The 19681-nt window shown below is 49.6% G+C and overlaps 1 protein-coding gene across 1 annotated transcript in view; it reads left to right on the top strand.

The window, feature by feature from the left end:
• Positions 1–1311: 1311 nt before the first annotated feature.
• Positions 1312–19681, top strand: part of ADAMTSL2 (ADAMTS-like 2) — a 25782-nt gene continuing 7412 nt past the window's right edge. The window contains exons 1-13 of the mRNA XM_009699536.1: positions 1312–1422; positions 2480–2622; positions 3231–3306; positions 3710–3812; positions 5494–5639; positions 5745–5868; positions 6811–6888; positions 7872–8047; positions 9021–9363; positions 9519–9542; positions 10060–10441; positions 15838–15941; positions 17887–18013. Coding sequence (XP_009697838.1) covers positions 1312–1422; positions 2480–2622; positions 3231–3306; positions 3710–3812; positions 5494–5639; positions 5745–5868; positions 6811–6888; positions 7872–8047; positions 9021–9363; positions 9519–9542; positions 10060–10441; positions 15838–15941; positions 17887–18013 — 1937 coding nt within the window. The remainder of the gene's footprint in view (positions 1423–2479; positions 2623–3230; positions 3307–3709; positions 3813–5493; positions 5640–5744; positions 5869–6810; positions 6889–7871; positions 8048–9020; positions 9364–9518; positions 9543–10059; positions 10442–15837; positions 15942–17886; positions 18014–19681) is intronic.

The following is a 19681-nucleotide window of genomic DNA, read 5'->3' as shown; positions in this document are numbered from 1 at the left end:
TTTAATTTTTCTTCTATTTAAACATGCAGCTCTGACCGCCTCTAGGATAAACTCTGAGCGAGCTCTGTTACTGGCTTTGAGTCAGAAGTGTCTGGAAGCCTTAATGAAAACCAAGTGTAAGGCAAGTCTCAGCCACCTGTCCCCGGGATCCCCAGCCAAGCGCTCTGGGCTTCCATTAATCAATGGATCTGCCTCTTGGAAAGTGTCTTTTGCATGCTGGACCTCTACCCTGGGGCGATCGCAAAGCGGAGTTGGGGACCTGGAAGCCCTCTGGTAATTTCTCTAAGCCAGATACCAAAGCCGTGCTGGCATTGCCAGCAATTCTGCTTTTCCAAAACTGCTACAAAAGCCCTTGCAAGAAGGAAAAGGGGCAGGGAAGAAGCTCTTTAGGCTGCAGGTCTGCAGTCCTGCCCCATCTCCCCAGGAGCAGCACCTCTCCCACCTCCCTGCTTCCCAAAGATACTGTCTAGTTACTTTTCAAAGGAAATTACCTTAGGGGAGAATATTTTCTTCTTCTTCTTCTTTTTCTTACAGACATGAGCTGCTTTGATTGCCTGGAAGCATGATTTCCTGCAACCTGCTCCTTTCTGGCTCTTGCAGTGAGGTTCACAATAAAATGTATTGTGCTTTTGAGCTGGGTTTTATTTAAGAAAATGCCATTCTGGGTTACTCTCTTTCATGAGGCAGATGGAGAAAGAGATGAAAGGCTGACACTTGGGATACTTCGTTTCTGCTCTTTAATTGTGGGTGGTTTCTTTCCTGTAAGAACAGGTGTCTTCCCTGGGAATCGGTGGGAATTAGTGGAACAAATGAAAAAAAGGAAAAATAATGGCTGTTAATTTCGTTTTTAATTTATGAAGCCTTTTGTTTCATCCTTCTAGGAGCGATGCTGTAAATGGGGATATTTAAATGCACTGCTTTTGTAGCTCCAGGGACACTTCTTGTTACTTGCTGCCTTTTGTGCAACGCTTACTTCGGTGTAAGCCACCCTCTCTTCCAAGACAGGCTTGGAGCCTCAGCTTGCACCGGTGATGTCGGGTGCAGCCGCTGGGAACCAGCTCAAAGGTGTGGTTTAGAAGATAGCAACTGAAGATGGGATGTGAACCTGTACCGTGTTAATGCTTCCACTAATTAAATATAACTTCAGGATCAAGCCCTTGCAGTCTCTGGTGGTTGGTGTCACTAAGCTGACCGGGAATGCTGAAGAAGACGTGTGCTGTGTAACCCAGGCTGCAAAGCAGCCCCTGCTCTCGATGGGCGGTGGGGCTGGGTGGGAGTTTTGCTTAGCGCAGTGTTTGGTTGCTTTCTAGGATGAAGATATCTAAGTGGAAGTGGAGCAGCATCTCCATCAGTGCACGATCCCAGCTGAAAGGCACCCTGGCCCTTCTTCTTGTGGGCAACATTGCCTTTGTGATAGCTCAGGTAAGTGCGTCGCTTTGCTGGGAGGTCTCTGGGCTTTAAAATGGTGCGGTGTCTGGGATGGGTACCCCTGGGACTTGCAGGACTGCTCTGTGCATACATCAGGTCTCCAGCAAGCGTGAGGATGTATGAATTGGCTTAGCTCTTTAGTCTGGGCTTAACCTAAGTTATACCTTCCATGACTAAGAGCGTGCAGAGATCATTTCCAGGGCTCTGGAAGGCAGTGCCCTACCCTTGGCTGAGCACTGCTTCCTCAGTTCCTGCAGTGGTTGGAGCTTTCCTTTACTTTGCATGGAATATTATTATCCCTTTCCCAGCAAACACAGAAATAATGGAACTCCCCTAACCAGCAGGTGATTCTGGATGGGGGAAATACATCCCTCCCCCTGCAATGGGCAGTGGCTGGGACCCCCCAGGAGGTTTTGTGCCCATTGTGAAGGGACACGAATACCTTACCAAGCGCAGGCTGTGGTGGTGATGCTGCCGGTGGAGCAGCTCCTTTGCCCTCCGATGCATGGTCACACTGCTGCCTGCAGTGGCTGAGGGGTGGGTGGTCGGGTGTCGGGGACCCCCCTGAAGTGACAAACCTGTACTTGCAAAGAGAGCACATGGCCTCCTCCAGCCTGCTCGCATCCACTGGTGTGCTTTCCTGCTCCAGAGAGGTTTTGCAAGGATTTGCTTAAGCTTTCAGTGAAGCTTTTGGCTGCAACTGGCTCTTCAGCTCCCCGAGTTCACTGTGGAGGAAGAGTCAGCGAGCACCAAAAGACTTGGAGGGTTTAGGGTGGTCTGGGAGCTCGGTTTTGCCAACTGAGCAAAACAATGAACACTTCCTTTCCTGAGGAATCCCAAATAGTACTGTTTCATTCCAATTTGTAATGAAAACACAATTGGAAGAATGCAGGGTTTCTTGCAAGATGGAAATCTTGAACTTGACCTCAGATGGAGAAGGAAATGCCCTGTTTGCTCAGGGCAGGCTGGGCAGGGGATGCCCTCAGTCCACCCACGCGGTGCGGATGCCGACCGCTGCTTCTCTCCCCCACCTGCCTGATGCTTCAAGCAGGACCTGACGCAGACCTCCAACAGCCTGGAGGAAGGGGCAGACGTCACGGCGTACTGGTGGGGCGAGTGGACCAAGTGGACAGCGTGTACCAGGACCTGTGGGGGAGGCGTCAAGTCCCAGGAGAGGCACTGCCTGCGGCAGAGGTACGGCACCCGCCTGCCAGGCTGTGGGGAGCTCCTGCTTGATGGAGGTAGACTTGATCCAGAAGGTCACGGCTCGGTAGATAAGCACTGGTGAAAAGGTGTTGTCTGGCAAACGCTGCTTGTGCAGAAGGTAAGTATGTCCCTCAACATGCTGCTGTGAGGATGCTGTGCCCTGGGCATCCCTGCCAGGAGGACCAGCCAAGCTATTCCCATGCTGACCCTGAAGATTCTCCAGTGGGGATTAGTGCAGGTGGGCAGCAGACGGGGCGTAAGCCCGTTCTCAAGGCTTCTGGGAACAGCAGCGAGGACACCGTGGTGCAGGGTTGGTTGGGGACCTGCTGATCCCGACTGCTCTGTGCATGTTGTGCTGTGTCGTTGCCAGCAGGCACCTTGCAAACCTTGTCCCCACGATACCCCCTAGGATGCTGTAACAAAAATAGTTGATGCTGCAGGTAACGAAGCCAGAGAGACCTTTGCTATCAATTCCAGTGACACCATGATAGATATGTGTGGCTCTGCTACATGGAGACCAATCTTATAGAAGCAGGGGACAAATATATTTAAAGAAAGTCTTCTAACCCTTGTCTAACCATCGTTTCTTTATTCAGAAGAAAGTCAGTGAGTGGGCTGGCTAATAAAACTTGCACTGGAACATCCAAAAGATACCAGCTCTGCAAAGTACAAGTAAGGATATCCTTTTTCTCATCGGGGACATTTGATACAAAATGTGGAAAGTCGTGCTTGCTTCGTGTAACGGCATTTCTGGGCTGCTCGGAGAGGGGACCATTTGTCCTGTACCTGTCACCTCATTGCCCCCCCAAGCAACTGGAGCTCCCTTCTCATGCCCATCACCATTGTGTCGGGGCTTTGGGCCTCTTGCCTGTGCTGGGGGCCATAAAACCCAACGGATGGTTCTTGTACCATCTCCCAGGGGGGCTTCCCCTGACTGTCCCTGCGGTGGGGGGAGGAGGAGGATGTGGCTTTGGACGGGGCAGGCGATGGAAATGCTCCTTGCAGCCAGTCGAGATGTGCCAGAAACCTTTCCCACATTTTGTTTTCATCAGGATATTAATGTATCCCATTCTAGGAGTGCCCTGCGAACGGAAGGAGCTTTCGTGAGGAGCAGTGTTCATCATTTAACTCCCATGTGTATAATGGCAGAACATATCAATGGAAACCTTTATATCCTGGTAACAAGACATTCTTTGTGTGTTTCATAATGCTTAGCCAAAATATTTTGATAGTTATGATGCTATAGAGTGCAGGAAGGCTCCTCCTCTGCTGTTATAAAGTGATTTTTCAGAGACACAATCAGCTGTCTCTCCCAAGTTCAAAGGCACATTTTGCAGCTGCAAGGTAGCTTAAAAATAAAATAACAATATGCGTTCATGGCTGTCGCCTGTGTTGGTCACAGCTCCTGAGGATCAGAGAGCTGAAAAGCTGGAGGAGGATTCGAGAGCATGGGGTGATGGACTGCGCGGGCAGGGAGAGCCCGGCTCACCCGAACAAGTGTCCTTTGAGCTGGGGCCGTTACTGGCTGTGTTGGATTTTGGTGACATTTTTCTCACTCCCACATCCTTCGTGTGCTCTAGTAAATGTCACCGAGATGCAGTCAGTCAGTTTGGTCGTCCGGGGTGAGCAATGCAGAGTGGCAGAAATAACTTAGGAGTCGGAGACTGAGATTTTTCTTTAACTTTTAGGCATGTAACTCCCATCGGAATCAAGCATTAAACAAAAATCATGGCCAATTCTTGGAGCTATTGGGAACCTTCTGAGGAGGAGGCTCCTGAGCGCTGGTTCTTCGGATTCACAGTGCCATTTGGGTGTCTAAAAATACAGATGGGATCTAATCTTAGGGGTCTCAGTACATACCTAAGAACAATTATGCTTCATGAAATTACTTGTTGCCTCCTTTTATGTGAAACAAGCCCCTGTCTCGCCAGCTTCCTTGGCAGGGTCAGCGTGGTAGAACTTGGCCCGTGGCAGGCTGGTTAGCTTATAGCTACTTGGCTGCTTTTGTCCCTTTTCTATGGCAAGGTGACAACTTCTTTAAACATATTTGCTCTTCAAGATGATTCACCAGAATAGTTACAGTGAATTGTTTTGTTTTTTTAGCAGACGTTCACGCGGCTCCTGGGGGATTTGCAGAATAATGTTTTGACATTGATGCTGTCTTGCTTGGGTGCGCAGGCCAGTGGGTATATGACCGCTCGCTAGTTGGTGGAGTTCAACACTTGGCATTGGGTTTCTGATGCAAATGTGAATTTGTCATTTGCTTCCTGTGGATATTATAAAATGGGGGGACAACTGTGCCAGCGGGTGCAGCCCGCTGGTTGCCTGCAGAAAGCAAAGGGTGAATTAAGTCTGACTTGGGTGAATGTTTATGGAAAAGTTCTTATGTTTTCAGCTGCTGTGGCTTTGAATATAGTCTTGTATATGTATTTATAACAATATATCTATATTAAGTCATGTATGAGATGTTGGTATGTGAAGATGCATATGTGTTTGTGTAATGTGTACTATATGAGTACTGCAAGCCCTTGCACAGAACCGTGGCTGTTACGGCTTCAGTGCATCCCCTGGGCTGATGTCAGTGATACCGCTAGCATCGCTGGCTGCGTCTGGTCCTGGCAGCAGAGGGGACTGCCTGGCTGTGCAAAGGTTTGCAGCAGTGGGCTGTCACGCTGTCAGAAGCACAATCTCCTGTCCCGCCTGAAACACAAGAGATGGTAGCTTCTGAACTGCTGGCTGCTGTGCAATTGTGCTGTTGCTGCTGTTTGTTTAGCTTGGCAGAGATTCATTGACATTGGTAGGATGAAAGTTATTGTGTTTCTGCTGTTTTGAATGTATCTTTATATCCTTTCCCCTTAGATGACTATGTTCACATTTCTAGCAAGCCCTGTGACCTCCATTGCACCACTGTGGATGGTCAGAGACAGTTAATGGTTCAGGCTCGGGATGGAACATCCTGCAAATACACTGATTTCCGAGGGGTTTGCGTGTCTGGAAAATGTGAGGTTGTTAAACATTATAGCAAAAATATTGTTAGTAGCATTCAGAAAATTACAATGGGTGCGACATTTGCCTGACCCTCAATACTCTTTATTTGTGCATTTTTTTAGCCGATTGGATGCGATGGCATTCTCTTTTCCACCCACACCTTGGATAAATGCGGGGTTTGCCAAGGAGATGGGAGCAGCTGCACTCATGTGACCGGCAGTTACCGGAAAGGAAATTCTCATCTTGGTAAGGCTTTTGGGGACTTTTTGCTTTATTTGTATCAGAGGGCTATTTTTTTTTTTTTAAAATGTACTTATTTTTTTGGTAAACTGCGTTCAGCTCTTGCCGACTGCCCTGCTTCAGTTTAACACACATAGAACATGTGGGAAAATGCCACTTGTAAATTTGGGCAGAGAAAGCCTTTTTAAAAGAAAACCGGTAACTTTGCGTGGCACTTGTCAGAAGCCTGAGGTCTGTGATGCTGAACGGTGCAGAAGGGTTATGCAAGAGGCTGACATCTTCTTTGTCCTGACCCAGTCAGACTAGAAAGAAATGATTTGTCATAACAGGAAACGAGGATATTTTGAAAGACCAGGATTTCCAAAATTAGTGTGATGTAAAGCAACAGAACCTATTTGTCCTAAATATAGCAATCTGACTCGGGAATAATGATTAATGCTCTCTGAGGATCAGTTTAAGATGGAACAAGCTGCGGGAACTTCAGTGGCCTTAGGAGGACTTGTCCCATCACTTACCTAGTGCTAAGCCGAGGGGAGTCGGAGGAGAAACAAGTCGTAGTCTCTTGCTGGGGTTTTGGGAAGACTGGCAAGCACAGGGTTCAATACTGAACCACAGGACAGCTCTCTAGCTAACAAAGCAGTCTTCAGATATCCAAACTGGGGTAAGAAGAGATACACGTGATATTTCTGCGTGTAAGGATTGCATCCTTTCCCCCCTCGGCTGTGTCTTTCCAGGTTGCACAGTTCATACCTTATTCTTTTCTGTTATCGATAACGTCCTGTTCGCAGCCTAGCAGTTATCAATGTTAGGGGTTTTTTTAATCCGTAATTCCTTAAAAATAATTTTGGATCGAGGCCAGTTTGCTTGATATATTGCAGTATTGACTAACAAGTGTTTTGTTCGGATTATTTGTTAAAGTTCCTTTCATTAATCTGTAGTTTCCCATAGGCTATTCTCTGGTAACTTTTTTTGCTGGAGCAAGGGATATCCAGATAGTAGAACGGAAAAAATCTGCAGATGTTCTGGGTGTGTATAACCTCTTGGTACTTCCCTACAATGCATGCCTATGCTAGCTAATGCTTTTTCCAATGTGAAGCTGAATGTAGTTTTATTGCAGACACGAGCTAAATCCATAGGCAATGTAAATCACAACCGCATTGTCTAAGCCAAATGCGTTTCTCCTCTTTGGTCTGAGCACCTGGGCTCTATATATCAACACTTTGATTGCTTTAATGCAGAAGCTGTTGGTCAATATTATTGCCACCTCAGTGTGGTGTGACAAACACAGTGGTGCCCGATCAGGGAGAGCCAAGTGACTTCACCTCTTTTGTCATCCCCTGGATCTTCTCCCGCTTGGGGAATGTGCAATGGCCACATGATAGCAGCACCAAGGAGATGTGACCTGTGTGTTGCCTCGTTGAAGTGTTGGTGGCCACAGCATCCATCTCATGATGGAGATGGCAGAGCTGCTCAGGAGGAGGGTGGAAAAAAAATTGCACTTGCCCAAGAGAAGCACGTTTACTGCCATCGTGCTCTGCTGCCTCAGAGGCTCGTGGTGATGTGCAAGAAGGCTTGGAGGAAAAAGGCTGGATTTGGTGCAGCTCCTAGGCCACTACTGAGTCAGGTAGCATCGGCTCGGTGCTCCCAGGGAGGCAACTCCTGCTGCTGGCCACCTGACTGCTTATTGTCTGCAGAGCTGTGACTATTAAATGCTCATGCTGTGCTAGTGCCAAAAGAGTGAGAGGAGCCGTGGGCTAGTGTAAGCCACGGACCCAGGAGCTTGCAATGTAGAGGGACGCATGGCCCAGAACCTGGGCACATACTTACATTTATCACCTATTTCCAACACATATCATGCATTGTATTGTGGGAGAAACACTTGTTTTATTGCTCTGACACTAATAATTTTACCCCCTGAATGAGCAAGTGGCAATATTGCGTACCTCTGCTCTTACACGTGGTGGCATTGATTTTTCTTTTTTTTTTTCTTTTTTTCCTCTTGTTTGAAGCTGTGGCTGATGAAGCTGGGTACTATTTCTTCAACGGGAACTACAAAGTTGATAGCCCAAAGAACTTCAACATTGCAGGCACGGTGTTCAAGTACCGCAGGCCCATGGATGTTTATGAGACTGGCATAGAGTATATAGTTGCACAAGGACCAACAAATCAAGGGTTGAATATAATGGTGAGCTTTGATTATTTTGTTTCAAGTTTGCAAGGCTGGGGGTGGTGGAGAAGGGAAAAATCTATGTTGGATCAAGGAAGAGGTGGGCATGGGAGCAGAGTCCTATCATGGTTTCCCAGCTTTCCTGGGCAGCTTGAGGAGGTGAGTAGGAGCAGTGACTGTGCCCAGTTCCTTGTACAAACCGATTTTATTTGCGTTGGTGCTCTCAGATGCAGGCAGGGCTGTGAATAATGAACGTGGGCTTGGTAACCCTTCTCTCTGCAGGGAGAAGATGCCTCAGGCACTGTGGGGGGATTTCTCTTCTCCTTGGCATTTTTATCCCAGTTACCTGGCAGGAAAAGTGAAAATAAGACGTTGGACCAGATAGGGTTTAAGTTTTGTGCACTTGTCTAAGCTAACTCTTTCTTGAAAGCAAACCGTCTAAAACCAGGCATATGAAGAAAAGTAATTTACTTTTCTTCTGGGCAGCCAGCCAGAGCCCAACTCCTGCCATCTTCCACGTAGTCCCAAGCTCCTCTGGAAGGGGAAGGGGTGGTTGCTTGCGTGTTTATAAAGCATTAGACCAGTGAGAGGTTGTAGTGCATCAGCTGTGAGTCCCCATCCCCAGTGGGGATGTAGTAGCTGAAGGGGTGTGTGTGCGCATGTTCTTCATAAAGCCACAAGAAATGGGTTCGCAAGTGACGGTCAGTAACTTCTGAAGTGGTTCTCCCAAGTCTCTGGTTGCTCAGCGGCGGAGGAGGAAGGGTGACATGTGGCTCACAGCCCCTGAGCTGGGGCTAATCCCTAGGGCGGTGCTGCCAAATAACCCTTGGAAAATTGTGTTGGGCTCCAGTTGTAAGAAGTTGGCAATATGATGGAAAACAGATTGGAAATAGCAAAGTAGATGTTCACCAACTGTCAAGTCCAAGATGAATCACAAGCTTTGCGTGCCATATATTCACTGCATCCGCTAATAATTTAATTTGTTTGCTAGGTCTGGAATCAAAATGGCAAGAATCCATCCATCACATTTGAATACACCCTCCTGAGGAAGCCACACTCAAAAAATCTGCAGCCCATCTACTATACCTTCTCCGAGTCGGATAGCGAAGAAAGCAGAGAATTCGATGGAGACGTGCCATTGGGTTTTATCCAGCACAATGCAACCTATTTTGGGAAAATCTCCAGGGAAAGGATAGACTTGGAGAACCAGGTGTTTGGAAGGCAGGACACGGAGGAAGATTTAAACTTGAGCAAAGGTCAGGAAACCAATGAGGTCTATGAAAGAGCAGAAACAATTGACTGTGAGCCAAAACTGAAGGGCAAACAACCCCAAGGTAAGGAGGAGACTTGGGCCTCACTGTTCTGCTTCTCAGAGCTCTTGTTGAGAAATGCTCTGTTTCTACCTCTGGTGATTCTGCTGGTTTGTTTTTTGGAAACCTCGGAAAGTTCTTTAAAACATCTCTGCTCATAAATCCTCTTTGCCCTTCAGGTTCTGGTTTCTGGCGGGTGGGGGGTGGCCATGGGTAAGGTCTCCCCGCCGGTGCCCTGCCGTGCTTTGCCTCATGCCAAGGACAGGAGGGAGCCATGGGTGCACAAAGCTCCCCATCACAACATCTCCCATCACCTCCCACCTCTCCACAGCCCCCAGTAACCTCCTTCCCATTCCAGTCCCTCGGGCATCCCACCACCAAACTGCCTTGAGTGCTTTCCTGCATGGCTGCATGGGCTCTGGGGCCGGGAGGGCATCTTCCTTTCTGACCTCTGCTATTGCTTGGGGCAGTGCTAGCAGGTGCTGAGTTCTCCTCTGGCCATGCGATAGCAGGATAAGACCCACAGAGCTGCACACCCGTCCCAAAGGGGTACAACCCCATGAGATTCCCCCTCCCCAAGAACCCATCTCCTGCCTCTGGCCTCCCAGGTGGCTGCTCAGGCTCTGGCGTACCCCTGCTGCTCCGGGCTGCTTTTGCCTCCCAGCCTGAATGCATTTTGTGGTTGTCACTGTTGTTTCCCCCCTGTTGGCTCCAATCTAGATTCAAACGTAACCAGGTCTACTTACCAGACAGACCATGACGACAGAGACTTCGACCCCAGGTTCACCTCCAGGGAATTCCTTTTGGAGAACGCCATCACGGACAAGCTGCTGGACAAGACCTCGGACTCCAAGGAGCTGGTGCTTAACATGACCATGAACAGCATCTTTGCCCAGGGAGACCCGATCAACTCTGTGGGGTCACACATTGACAGCCTCTATGTTGACTATGAGGACACTGATGGCGTTGTGACCTACACCATCAATAGCACTTACATGAAGTTGAGCAACGGCAAAGCCATCAACACGTCTGCTGAGACGCCGTTTTCAAATGCTACTGTCACCATGACCAGCCCTCAAGGGAACAGAACCCACAAAGCAAGGTAGGAGACATGTCTTTAATTATAGTAAATCCTGTTTATTGCTGTTCTCAACTCATAATAGCCCTGTACTCAATGCAGACCCCATTGCGTGGTTTCCATCTGCTTTGGAAACCAGAAGGTAAGTGAGGGTAGGAGGGTAGCCCTGTACTCAATGCAGACCCCATTGCATGGTTTCCATCAGCTTTGGAAGCCAGAAGGTAAGTGAGGGTAGGAGGATGTATGTGAAAGCTTTCTGTTGGGGGCTAATGTGGAAGGAAGGGCCAGAGGATTGGGAGGAGAAAGTCAAGAGAGCTTTTAAGCAAGAGGAAAACTCGCTGCCCTCCTTAGTGGGGCTGTTGGCAAGTCCATGCTGATGGCTGTCAGCTTGTGCATTGCTCTCTGCCTCTCAGCTTGTTATCAGAGCTGTGGCCATAAAGAAGCCTCTTCCTTTTGCCTTCTCTTGGCGTCCTGCTCCGATTCCCCAGGCCCCTTCCTCTGAGTTCTGATGCAGCAGAAGTTGGTCCTGGCCCCTTTTTACCCACCCTGACTGCCACCCACGACCCTCCTCACTTGTGTTGGCAGGAACATCCATCCCTCCAGCATCTCCCAGGCATGGCCCTGCCTGCTTCACCCGCTGCTGGAGAGGCAGAGCGGGATGACGGGAGCTCCTTGGTAGGACCTGCAGAAATAGCCTGGGTTTGCTGCCTTGACAGATGCAGCAGCAGTGCAATTAGTCACGGCTTTGACAAGGATGTCAAAAACTCTCCAGTGACAGCTCGTTGATTGGTATCAGGACCGTCACTTCAGGATTCCTTTTAATGCCTGGTTTGGAGCGGTAGTGTTATAAAATGCAGTGGGAAGGTAAAAAGAGGCGTAATCTGTTTTTAGCAGCAGAGTTTGTCCAGGTAAGGATGGGCTGGGTGAAAGGGAGTCTCGGGCTAGTGCTTGTCCACAAGTCTGTGTCTAGCACCTTTTGAGGTGCCCTGGGGCTGTCTGGGGAGCAGCCTTTATTCCCAGCCCCTGGGAGCTCATTCCCAGTGTAGACATACAGGGACTGACGATGGGACCATCGCTGCGGAGCGGCAGGTAGCCCTCCTTTGTGCGTAGCCACACATTAGAGCACTCCCTGGAGAGCTTGAGCTAAAATCAGGGCCTTGGGAGTCATCCAGGTCCCAGACCCACAGCTGTGGATTTGGGTCCCACTGTGCACCCCCACGGCTTGTTTGGGGCCCATGGCACCCAAACCTCCCCTGTGAGTCTCCTCCTGTCTCTGCAGCTTTGACTCTTCTGTCTCCCAGTTTTCACCACCAGTAAAACATGAGTTGTGATGCTGAGCTTCAAAAGACCTAAAGCACAGAGCAGATGCTCTCTGGTTGTAGTTAGCTGTATTTACCCAGAACTTATACTAGCTTATGCTAAAGAAAATGTCCATGCAGCCAAACGTATCAACAAACTCGTTAATGATAAGAATATTAAAACACTGCCAAGGGCTCGAGTCTATCATCTCTTCTTGTGGCTTGGCTGGGAAACTTTGCCTTCAGCTGCCAAAGCAAGCATTTCATTAGCACTGACAGGCACGGGCAGTGCCGTCAGCTCCCCTGCCTTACCGTGCCGTGGGGGCGAGGAAGGGGGCTGCCCTGGTCCCTGGCACCCTCCCTGGGTGGCCTCGAGTGGCACCCTGTACCCCAAACCTCTCTCCCAGTAGCTGTTAAAGGGGGCTAGTGCTTTCCTACCTCTGGGGAATGCAGGGACCTTGACAGGCTTTAAACTTCAGAGCAGCTTGGCTATTACAGGACAATCACAAAAGACTGTCAGTGGCTCAGTGCCGTTTTTTTTGTGGTGCTAAAAAGCTCCTTGCACTGTCCCTGGCTGCCCATCTGCTGAAGACTCAGGGCAGGGATTTAAACCCCTTCAGGAAGGATACCCAGCATTGCCTTTTTTTTTTTCCCTATTCTTCCCTTGGTTTTGTTCTACAGTGTTCCCTTCTTCCCCCTACCCTCTCTAGAATAACATAGGAGCTTTTCAGATCTAAATGTTAATATCCAAAAAAGCTTTACGCTAGCCAAAAGGCTGTGTCCAGGCCCAGCTGGGCCAATAGCCTGGGCTGAGAGATGCTCAGCTCCTTGCTGGATCCATCCCTGGCTGGGGGGGGTGTTGAAAGGTCAGTGGAGGCAGATGTGGGGCAGCTGGGGTGCAGGAAACATGTTGTTTGGAGGCATGTCACTTTTTTTTTTAAATAAAGGGGGAGGGGGTAAAGGCAGTTCAGAAAGTCCCATAATGTCATCAACAGTTAGAGCATCTGCACATGTGAAGGAGTAGGAGGGGCATGTTTGCAGGCTGGGGGTCCGGCTGTTCTGCCACCACTGCAGAGATGGGTGATCCTCACTTCCAGGCGATGGGACAGAAGGGGGTGTCTCAGAAGAGCCTGCTTGTGCCCAGGCCTTTCTTACTTCCCCCAACTTTTTATTTATTACTTCAAGCCCAGTTGCAATCACAACACTAATTACTAATCTGTATCTCCTGGGGGGGAATGATGGATGAGGAACCTTAGCTCACTGAGGCCAGGGTTAAAGCTCCTGCTGGCACCTGAGGCAGCAGGATAAAGCCCCACTGATGGTGGGATGTGGTTTTGGGTTTGATGTGTCATGGGCAGGGTGCTGGAGCACAAGGCATGTGAAGAGCATCAGGGCTTGGACTTCTTCCTCCAGGAGGAAGGGAGGAGGAGGGGATGGCCTGAAGCTGCACTGAAGGAAATGGTGATGGGGCACGAGGAAAAACCTCTTGCCCTGGATGGGGGGAGATCCCTGTCCTTGGAGAGGGCAAAACTGTGCAAGGCCCTGTGGGACCCAGTCTCTTATTGGGGTCAGACTAGTTCTGGGCAGGAGCTTGGACTTGAGACCTCCCAAATCCTTCCCAGGCTCAGTTTGGGATGGGCGGTGGCTTTTCGCTCACTTCCATTCCCTGTCGCTGAACAAACAAGGGAAGATCATCTCTTTGCAGGCTGTAACCAGCCAGTCTGTACATGCGGCACAGTGTTGGTTAGAGGTGGGGCACTTTATTTCTGTCTAAACTTGTAGTTCTTAGTGTGGATGGAGTTATCCACTTACAGGAGCACCTTGCACCAGTGTGATGTGTTATATTTCCTTTCCAGAAACAAGCTCCGCTGGGATGGGCGGGTGGCTGATCTGCCATGGTAGGGATGCAGTGCTGCTTTTCCTCTCCTGGAGCAGTTAAACCCTTCCCATGGCATGCCAGGGCAGATCCAGGCACCTTTTATCCCACGCCCATGCGGCGATGTGCAGCCGGGGCTGATCCTGCAACAGGAGCCATGAGTTGCCCCCTTCACTTAAAAATAAAAACTGAAATAAGACACATAAATGTGAGCCTGGGGACTCTGGACGTTGATCTGTGGTGTTTGTGCACGCTTGTTAGGATTATTCTTCTGCTACGGGGACTGTTTTGGGCAGATGGGCAGCCCAGAGCTCAGCTAGGGGTGAGGGACTGGTGCTAACTCTTGGTGCTGTGGCTTGCTTGAAGAGCAGAAGCAAAGTGCAGGCAGGGAAGAAAACACTTGACTTTATAATAAAGCTCATAATAAAGAAGAAAAATAAAAGAAAAGGGAAAAGCCTACCAGTTTTGTGGGACAGAGTGCTGCTGTTTGCATTTAGAGGAGAACAAAATGACAGTTTTGTCTTTGCTTGAAATGGTAAGAGAGCTAAATGCTGCCCTATGACCAAATGTCTGATTTATCTGGAAAGAACTTGTCCCTGCGACCTCGTTACACATGGAAGAAGCTCTTTATTTAGATCACATACATTAAAGGGACACTGTTGAAAGATTTTTCTGTCCTCAGATGTGGTATAAAGCTTATTTTGAAGATTACTTTCCCCTTTCAAGGGTGAGGAGTCCTGGTCAAAGGATAACTTGGTATTTACTTTGGTGCCTCAGAGCAGGGAATAGACTGGAGGGTGTAGGTAATACCCTGTTTTCCGGGCAAATTAAAGTACAAAAAGCCAATGTTGATATGTTTTAATGGATCTTAGTGAAAACTGTCATCTTGTGAGCCCTCCCCTGGCTGGGTGGCAGCAGGCAGCACTCCGACCGCAGCCGGGGCTGAGCCGGGTGCCCAGGCAGAGCTGTTTTGGCAAGATAAAGCACTACTTGTAGTGAGCAGAGGTTGTTATTTTTCCGCAAAAAATAGTCACATTCATTTCGGTTCCATTTCAAACGCAGGAAGCGACCATTTGCCAAACGGACAGAGGCAAAATCAACAGGGAAAATGAGATTGTTGTTTTTAATCCTTCTGGAGGCTCAGTGCTGGCGGTGGAAGGAGGGTGGGTCTGAAAGGAAGCGGCTGGATTCTCAACAGTGTCCTTTTAAAGGTTGATTTGATAGACTGGACCTGAACTTTTTCTCCCAAACAACTAAATAAGGCAATTTCAGAGCTTCTGCTGCCTAGAAATCATACAAGCTGCATATCTCGCCAGGCCAGAGACAACTGGATGTCAGGATACAACCTTGTACGCTATTTCAGTGTAGCTGTTTCAAGGGTTTGAACAAAGGTGTGAGAACAGAATTGAAGCCTTTTGTTGTAAAGGTGCAGTATCCCTGATGTGTTATAACCTCACGGCACGTAGGATGCACTGAACTGGGAGAAGCTGTTTATTCTTGGTTTGACAAATGCTTTTTCGTACACCGGGCTGACTCCGTTACTCCTCTCCCAATGGCATTATATGTTTGAGCACAGCGTGGATATGAGAGATGCCAATTACCTACCTAAAACAAACCCAAATAAACCAACCCAAAAACACGAGTGGCCAAAGCAGCGGGTAGGCAAATGGCATGCCTTGGTGTTTAAAAGCAAAGTGTGCTTTGAGAAGCAAACTTATAAACTCCTGTGCCACGTGTTGCCTTTCGGGAGGAGTGAGCTGCTGAGATTTGAGCAGCCGAAAGCTCTGCCGCGTTGAGCAGCACGAGTTGGCGTGCCCGGCCCTGGAGACGCAGGGGAGGAGATACTGCACCTTTAGTCACTGTATGCCGAGGGCCAGGTGTATTTGAGCAGAAAATGCAAACTTTGTTAAATTCTGAACTGTTTCTACTTGTGGGTATTTTTATCCCATTCTCTCTATTTCTAGACAGTGGAAGCTCTGCCTCTAACCGGGCTGGGGATTCTACTTGGGGCTCAGGACAGGTATGTTGTGAAACAAAACAAACCGATTAAAACAAACAAACAAACCCCAAAAAATCAGAAAAACCAAACCCAACCGCCAAACGAAGCAAATCCCCTCCCGAACCCAACCAAACTGCAGCCTGCTGGCAGATGTGTGTGTCTGACGTGGCCTTTCACCGCTCGCCTTGTAAATGCCTTTTTTTTTGTTTTGTTTTTGTTTTGTTTTGTTTTGTTTGCTTATCGCTAGAAACAGATTGAAGTTGTTAAGAAAGGGCCAAGGTGTGAGTGCTGCTGACATGTACAGGTGGAAGCTTTCCTCCCATGAACCCTGCAGCTCTACATGTACCACAGGTAGTTATAAGAAGCAGCCAAATTCTGCACAACCGCTGAAATCACCTGGTGTGTGAGTCACTTTTATGTCTGTTAGGGATGGGAAGGACCTGGTGATGTGTAGGGGATCTCGTGATCTTTGGAGCTGGTTTAGCACGACCCCCAATCCGCTCTGCCTGGGTGCCAAGGCGGGGAGAGGAGCTGGGGGCCGAGAGCGTGCGAAGCCCAGCGACCTCGCAGGCGCGGTGGGGGCCGGGTGATGCTGCCCGGCGTGTCCATCGTCCTGCACAACACCTTCCCTTCGGAGAGCTCCGAACATCGCCTTCGCTTCCCGGCCCAGCGGGGATGCGCTGGGGCTTGGCAGGATCCCCAAACCTGTGCTGAGTCTCAGCATATTGCCGCTTTTGTTTTTCCTCTTTTTTCTTTCCTTCCTCCCCTTTTTGACCGTTCAGAGGGGTTTGAAAAGCTCAGCTGCTTCCCCACAGTGTGAAATTTTGAAGATTGTTCAGCTCTGGCAGGAAACAAAATAGCATTTGGGTTTTTGATTTTTTTTTTTTTTTTTTTGGTTTTGTTTCTCCCACTCCTTCTACCCTGGAGCCTGATCTTGGCTGCGAGGGTGTAAATCTGGAACAGTGAGGTAGATGCCAGGGATATCAAAACCAAGCCTTTATTCTTTTTGCATAAATTCCCCCCCTTTTCCCCCTGAAAAGCTTCAAGCCCCCGGGTCTCTCTCCTCCTTTACCCCTCGGTTAGGGGGTCCTGGTCCCTGCAAGCCCACCACCTGTGACGAAGGATGCGTGTGGGTCCTGTGCTCCCCTGCACTGCTCCCCACCAGCACAGTCCCTGAAATAATCCAGATTCTGCGGTGCTTCTGGAATTAGAAAGAAGGAAAAAAAGGGGGAGAGAGAGGACATTGCAATCTAAGGGACATATCTTAAAAGAGCAAATGCAAGGATTTTATTTTTTAAGCATTTGTTCTTGTCCAGCAGACAGATGCCCGCAGCATGCTGGCAGCAGGAGCTTCGCAAGCCATCCCTTTCCCTGGGATCTTGTCAGCTGTGTCTTCTGGGGCATTTTTGACTACTTTGATTCCCTCTGAACAAATTTCCCCCTTGCCCAGGCCAGGCTGCTCTGCCCTGGTTTGCAGCTACCAGAGAGAGGTTTTACTTAAATTTCTCCTTTCTCATTGCCTTTTCTTAATGACATATAACAGAGAAGCAATACCATGTCAAGAGCTGTAGATCTTTTTTTAGTTTCATGTAAACCATATGTTCCCGAGAGCTGTAATTCTTGTTACCTATAGCCAGAGCAGCCTCCTGGTCCCCAGCCAGGTCCCAGAATGGACTTCGATATTTACTCTGGCACGACAGGCTGCAGGGGGAAAAGGTCTCGGTCTGACAACACAGGCTGCCTGTGCTTTCGGCAGGGGAGCAGGAGGGGCAGGTGCCTCCTTGCAAAGCCCCCGGGAGCCCTTCCTTGGCCCGGAGCGCTGGGTGCATCTGGGGAGCACCCGGGCACAAAGGGGGAGTAATGCCTAGAGAAGGAGCGGGTGGATGGAGCGGGTTGGGGACCTTTTTCTGTCGCCTCCACCCATGAGCCCGGCAGAGTGGGAGCTGATGGCTGCGAGGCAGAGGGAGCTGCCGAGCAGATTCGTTGCCCTCAGCGTTTCCTATTAAAAAATGTGTTAGTCATATATTGATCTTGGTGGCAAGCCCTGGCAGGGGTGGCTATGCCCGCCTTCAGAGCTGGCCAAGCACAGCTGCGCTGCCCGTGTTGGCTGGGTGGTCACCGTGGTCCTCCCTTCCTGGCAGCATCCATCCCGTGGGCCAGAAAGTCTGGTTTGCTGCTTTCCATCGGGAAAAAGTTTTGGAAAATGCAGCTAAAAAAAAAAAAAAAAAAAAGAAAGTTTGGATGTCAAAATCACCAAGCGTCCTCTGTTGTGTGTATGTATTCTCTTTGAAACTAGGAGTGATGTCCACATATGCTATGTGTGTTCGCTATGATGGGATCGAAGTGGATGATACGTACTGTGATGCCATGACCCGTCCCGAGCCCATCCATGAGTTCTGTGCTGGGAGAGAGTGCCAGCCAAGGTACTACCTCGACAGGGCGCTCCTGGGGGGCTCCGCGCTTTCTCTGCCCTGGATGTATTTGGGGGAGGGGGTCGGCATGGATTTGGGGGGGGTGTGCAGTAGGAATGGCCCATAGCACCCCTGTCCCTCCTCGCCCAGTTGCATCTGCCTGGGCTGCACCGGGATATAGCAAGACTTTTCTCCTGAATGCTTTAGCTCAAGCTGCTGGGGTAAAACCTCCGTAAATCCCAGCAGAGTTTGCACCTGGGGCTCCCATCAAGTCCGGCCTTTAACCATACGGGCAGTATCCTGCCCTGGCCAGTGCGTGGAGGAACCTGTGTGTGTGAATTGGATGGAGGGGCTGGGCTTGCCAACTGTGCCATGGATCCAGCCCTCTGGTCCTTTCAGCATCCTAAACAGCGCTGGGGTTTGCTTGTATTGGGGCAAGAGCTGGTGAAGAAGGGAACCCGTGCTGGAAGTCCTTCAGAAGGTTTCCCTTCTGATACGGCTTTTTATCTGAAAAGTGTGTCGGCCGTCCAGAGCCAGGCTGTACGGCTCGGGGCACGTCTGCTGCTGGTTTATAACATGGGGCGTGCTTGTTGGAAGGTTTGCAAATAACAGCAGTTATGGGCAGGACGGACCGGTGTCTATCAAAGGGAGGAGGACTGTGAGGGTGTCAGACCGTGGATGGCGGCAAAGGGAAAAGTAAATCTGTCTGGTGCATCCCCTGGAAAGGTGTCACTTGTGAACAGTGCAAAGCAAGACTACAGTGATGCTAGGGACTAGGTATGGCACCGGGTCCCTGGACAGTGCTTGCTTTCTCCTTGGGTAATTGTGAAGGAGGATGGGGAGGAAAGCACATGCCCTTTGCAATGTAAGATCTTGTCGAACCTTGCCCATTAAGGCTGAAAGCCAGGGCAGGCTGCAGTTGAGGCAAGAAAATGGTGAGGAGGTGGAGAGTGCTACTGCTGGGAACGTACCTGCCTGTAGATGCCATGGGGACTTTAGTCTCTATTTGCATTAACTTTGTAATTTTTTTTTAGCACAAGCAGTAGGGCTCTTTACATGCTTAGATTATCCCACTGGTCTTTTGTAAAGCCGCCCCTCCTTATCGTTGTGCCGTTCCAGCTCCACGGGCTTGCACTGTATGAGAGAAGAGCGGCTCTGTGATTTACCGGTGGTTGCAGCTCGGCGGTGGGTAAACCGGGGAGCTGCCGGGAACTCAAGTGGGGCAGCCGAGCACATTGGCTGACACTTAGGCAGATGGGATGCTGCTTGGGCTGGCACCGCTTTTCCAACAGAAAGTGCTAAGAGAATTTTGCCTGATCTGGATGGGAAAGACCTTGGTTTCCTCTGCCTTCTGAATTTAGGTGGCATCTCTAAAGGTGTGACATCTGCCTACGGCTGCTCGTTGTGCCTGGAGCCCGATGCCGGGTACGAGGCCGGCGTGCAGCCAGGGGACGTGGCTCTCCGGCTCAGAGCGCGGCAGCAGCCGGTGGCCCTGGGGGCTGCACGGGGCGGTCGCATGTCCAGAGGAGCTGTGAATTCTGATCCACTTAGATTTTTACATTTTTAGTTTACTCCTTAATTCAGAATTGCTATATTACTGTACTGTAAAAATCTTGACTTTTTATGTCTTTTGCCCTTGGTTTACAAGCTGCTCCCCTCTTGTAACATCAGGACAGTAGT

Source organism: Cariama cristata, unplaced genomic scaffold, assembly GCF_000690535.1.
Source record: "Cariama cristata isolate BGI_N322 unplaced genomic scaffold, ASM69053v1 scaffold12574, whole genome shotgun sequence".
NCBI classification, from domain to species: domain Eukaryota; kingdom Metazoa; phylum Chordata; class Aves; order Cariamiformes; family Cariamidae; genus Cariama; species Cariama cristata.
Note: the sequence above shows the minus strand (reverse complement) of the source record. Positions and strands in the feature narration are given on the sequence as shown.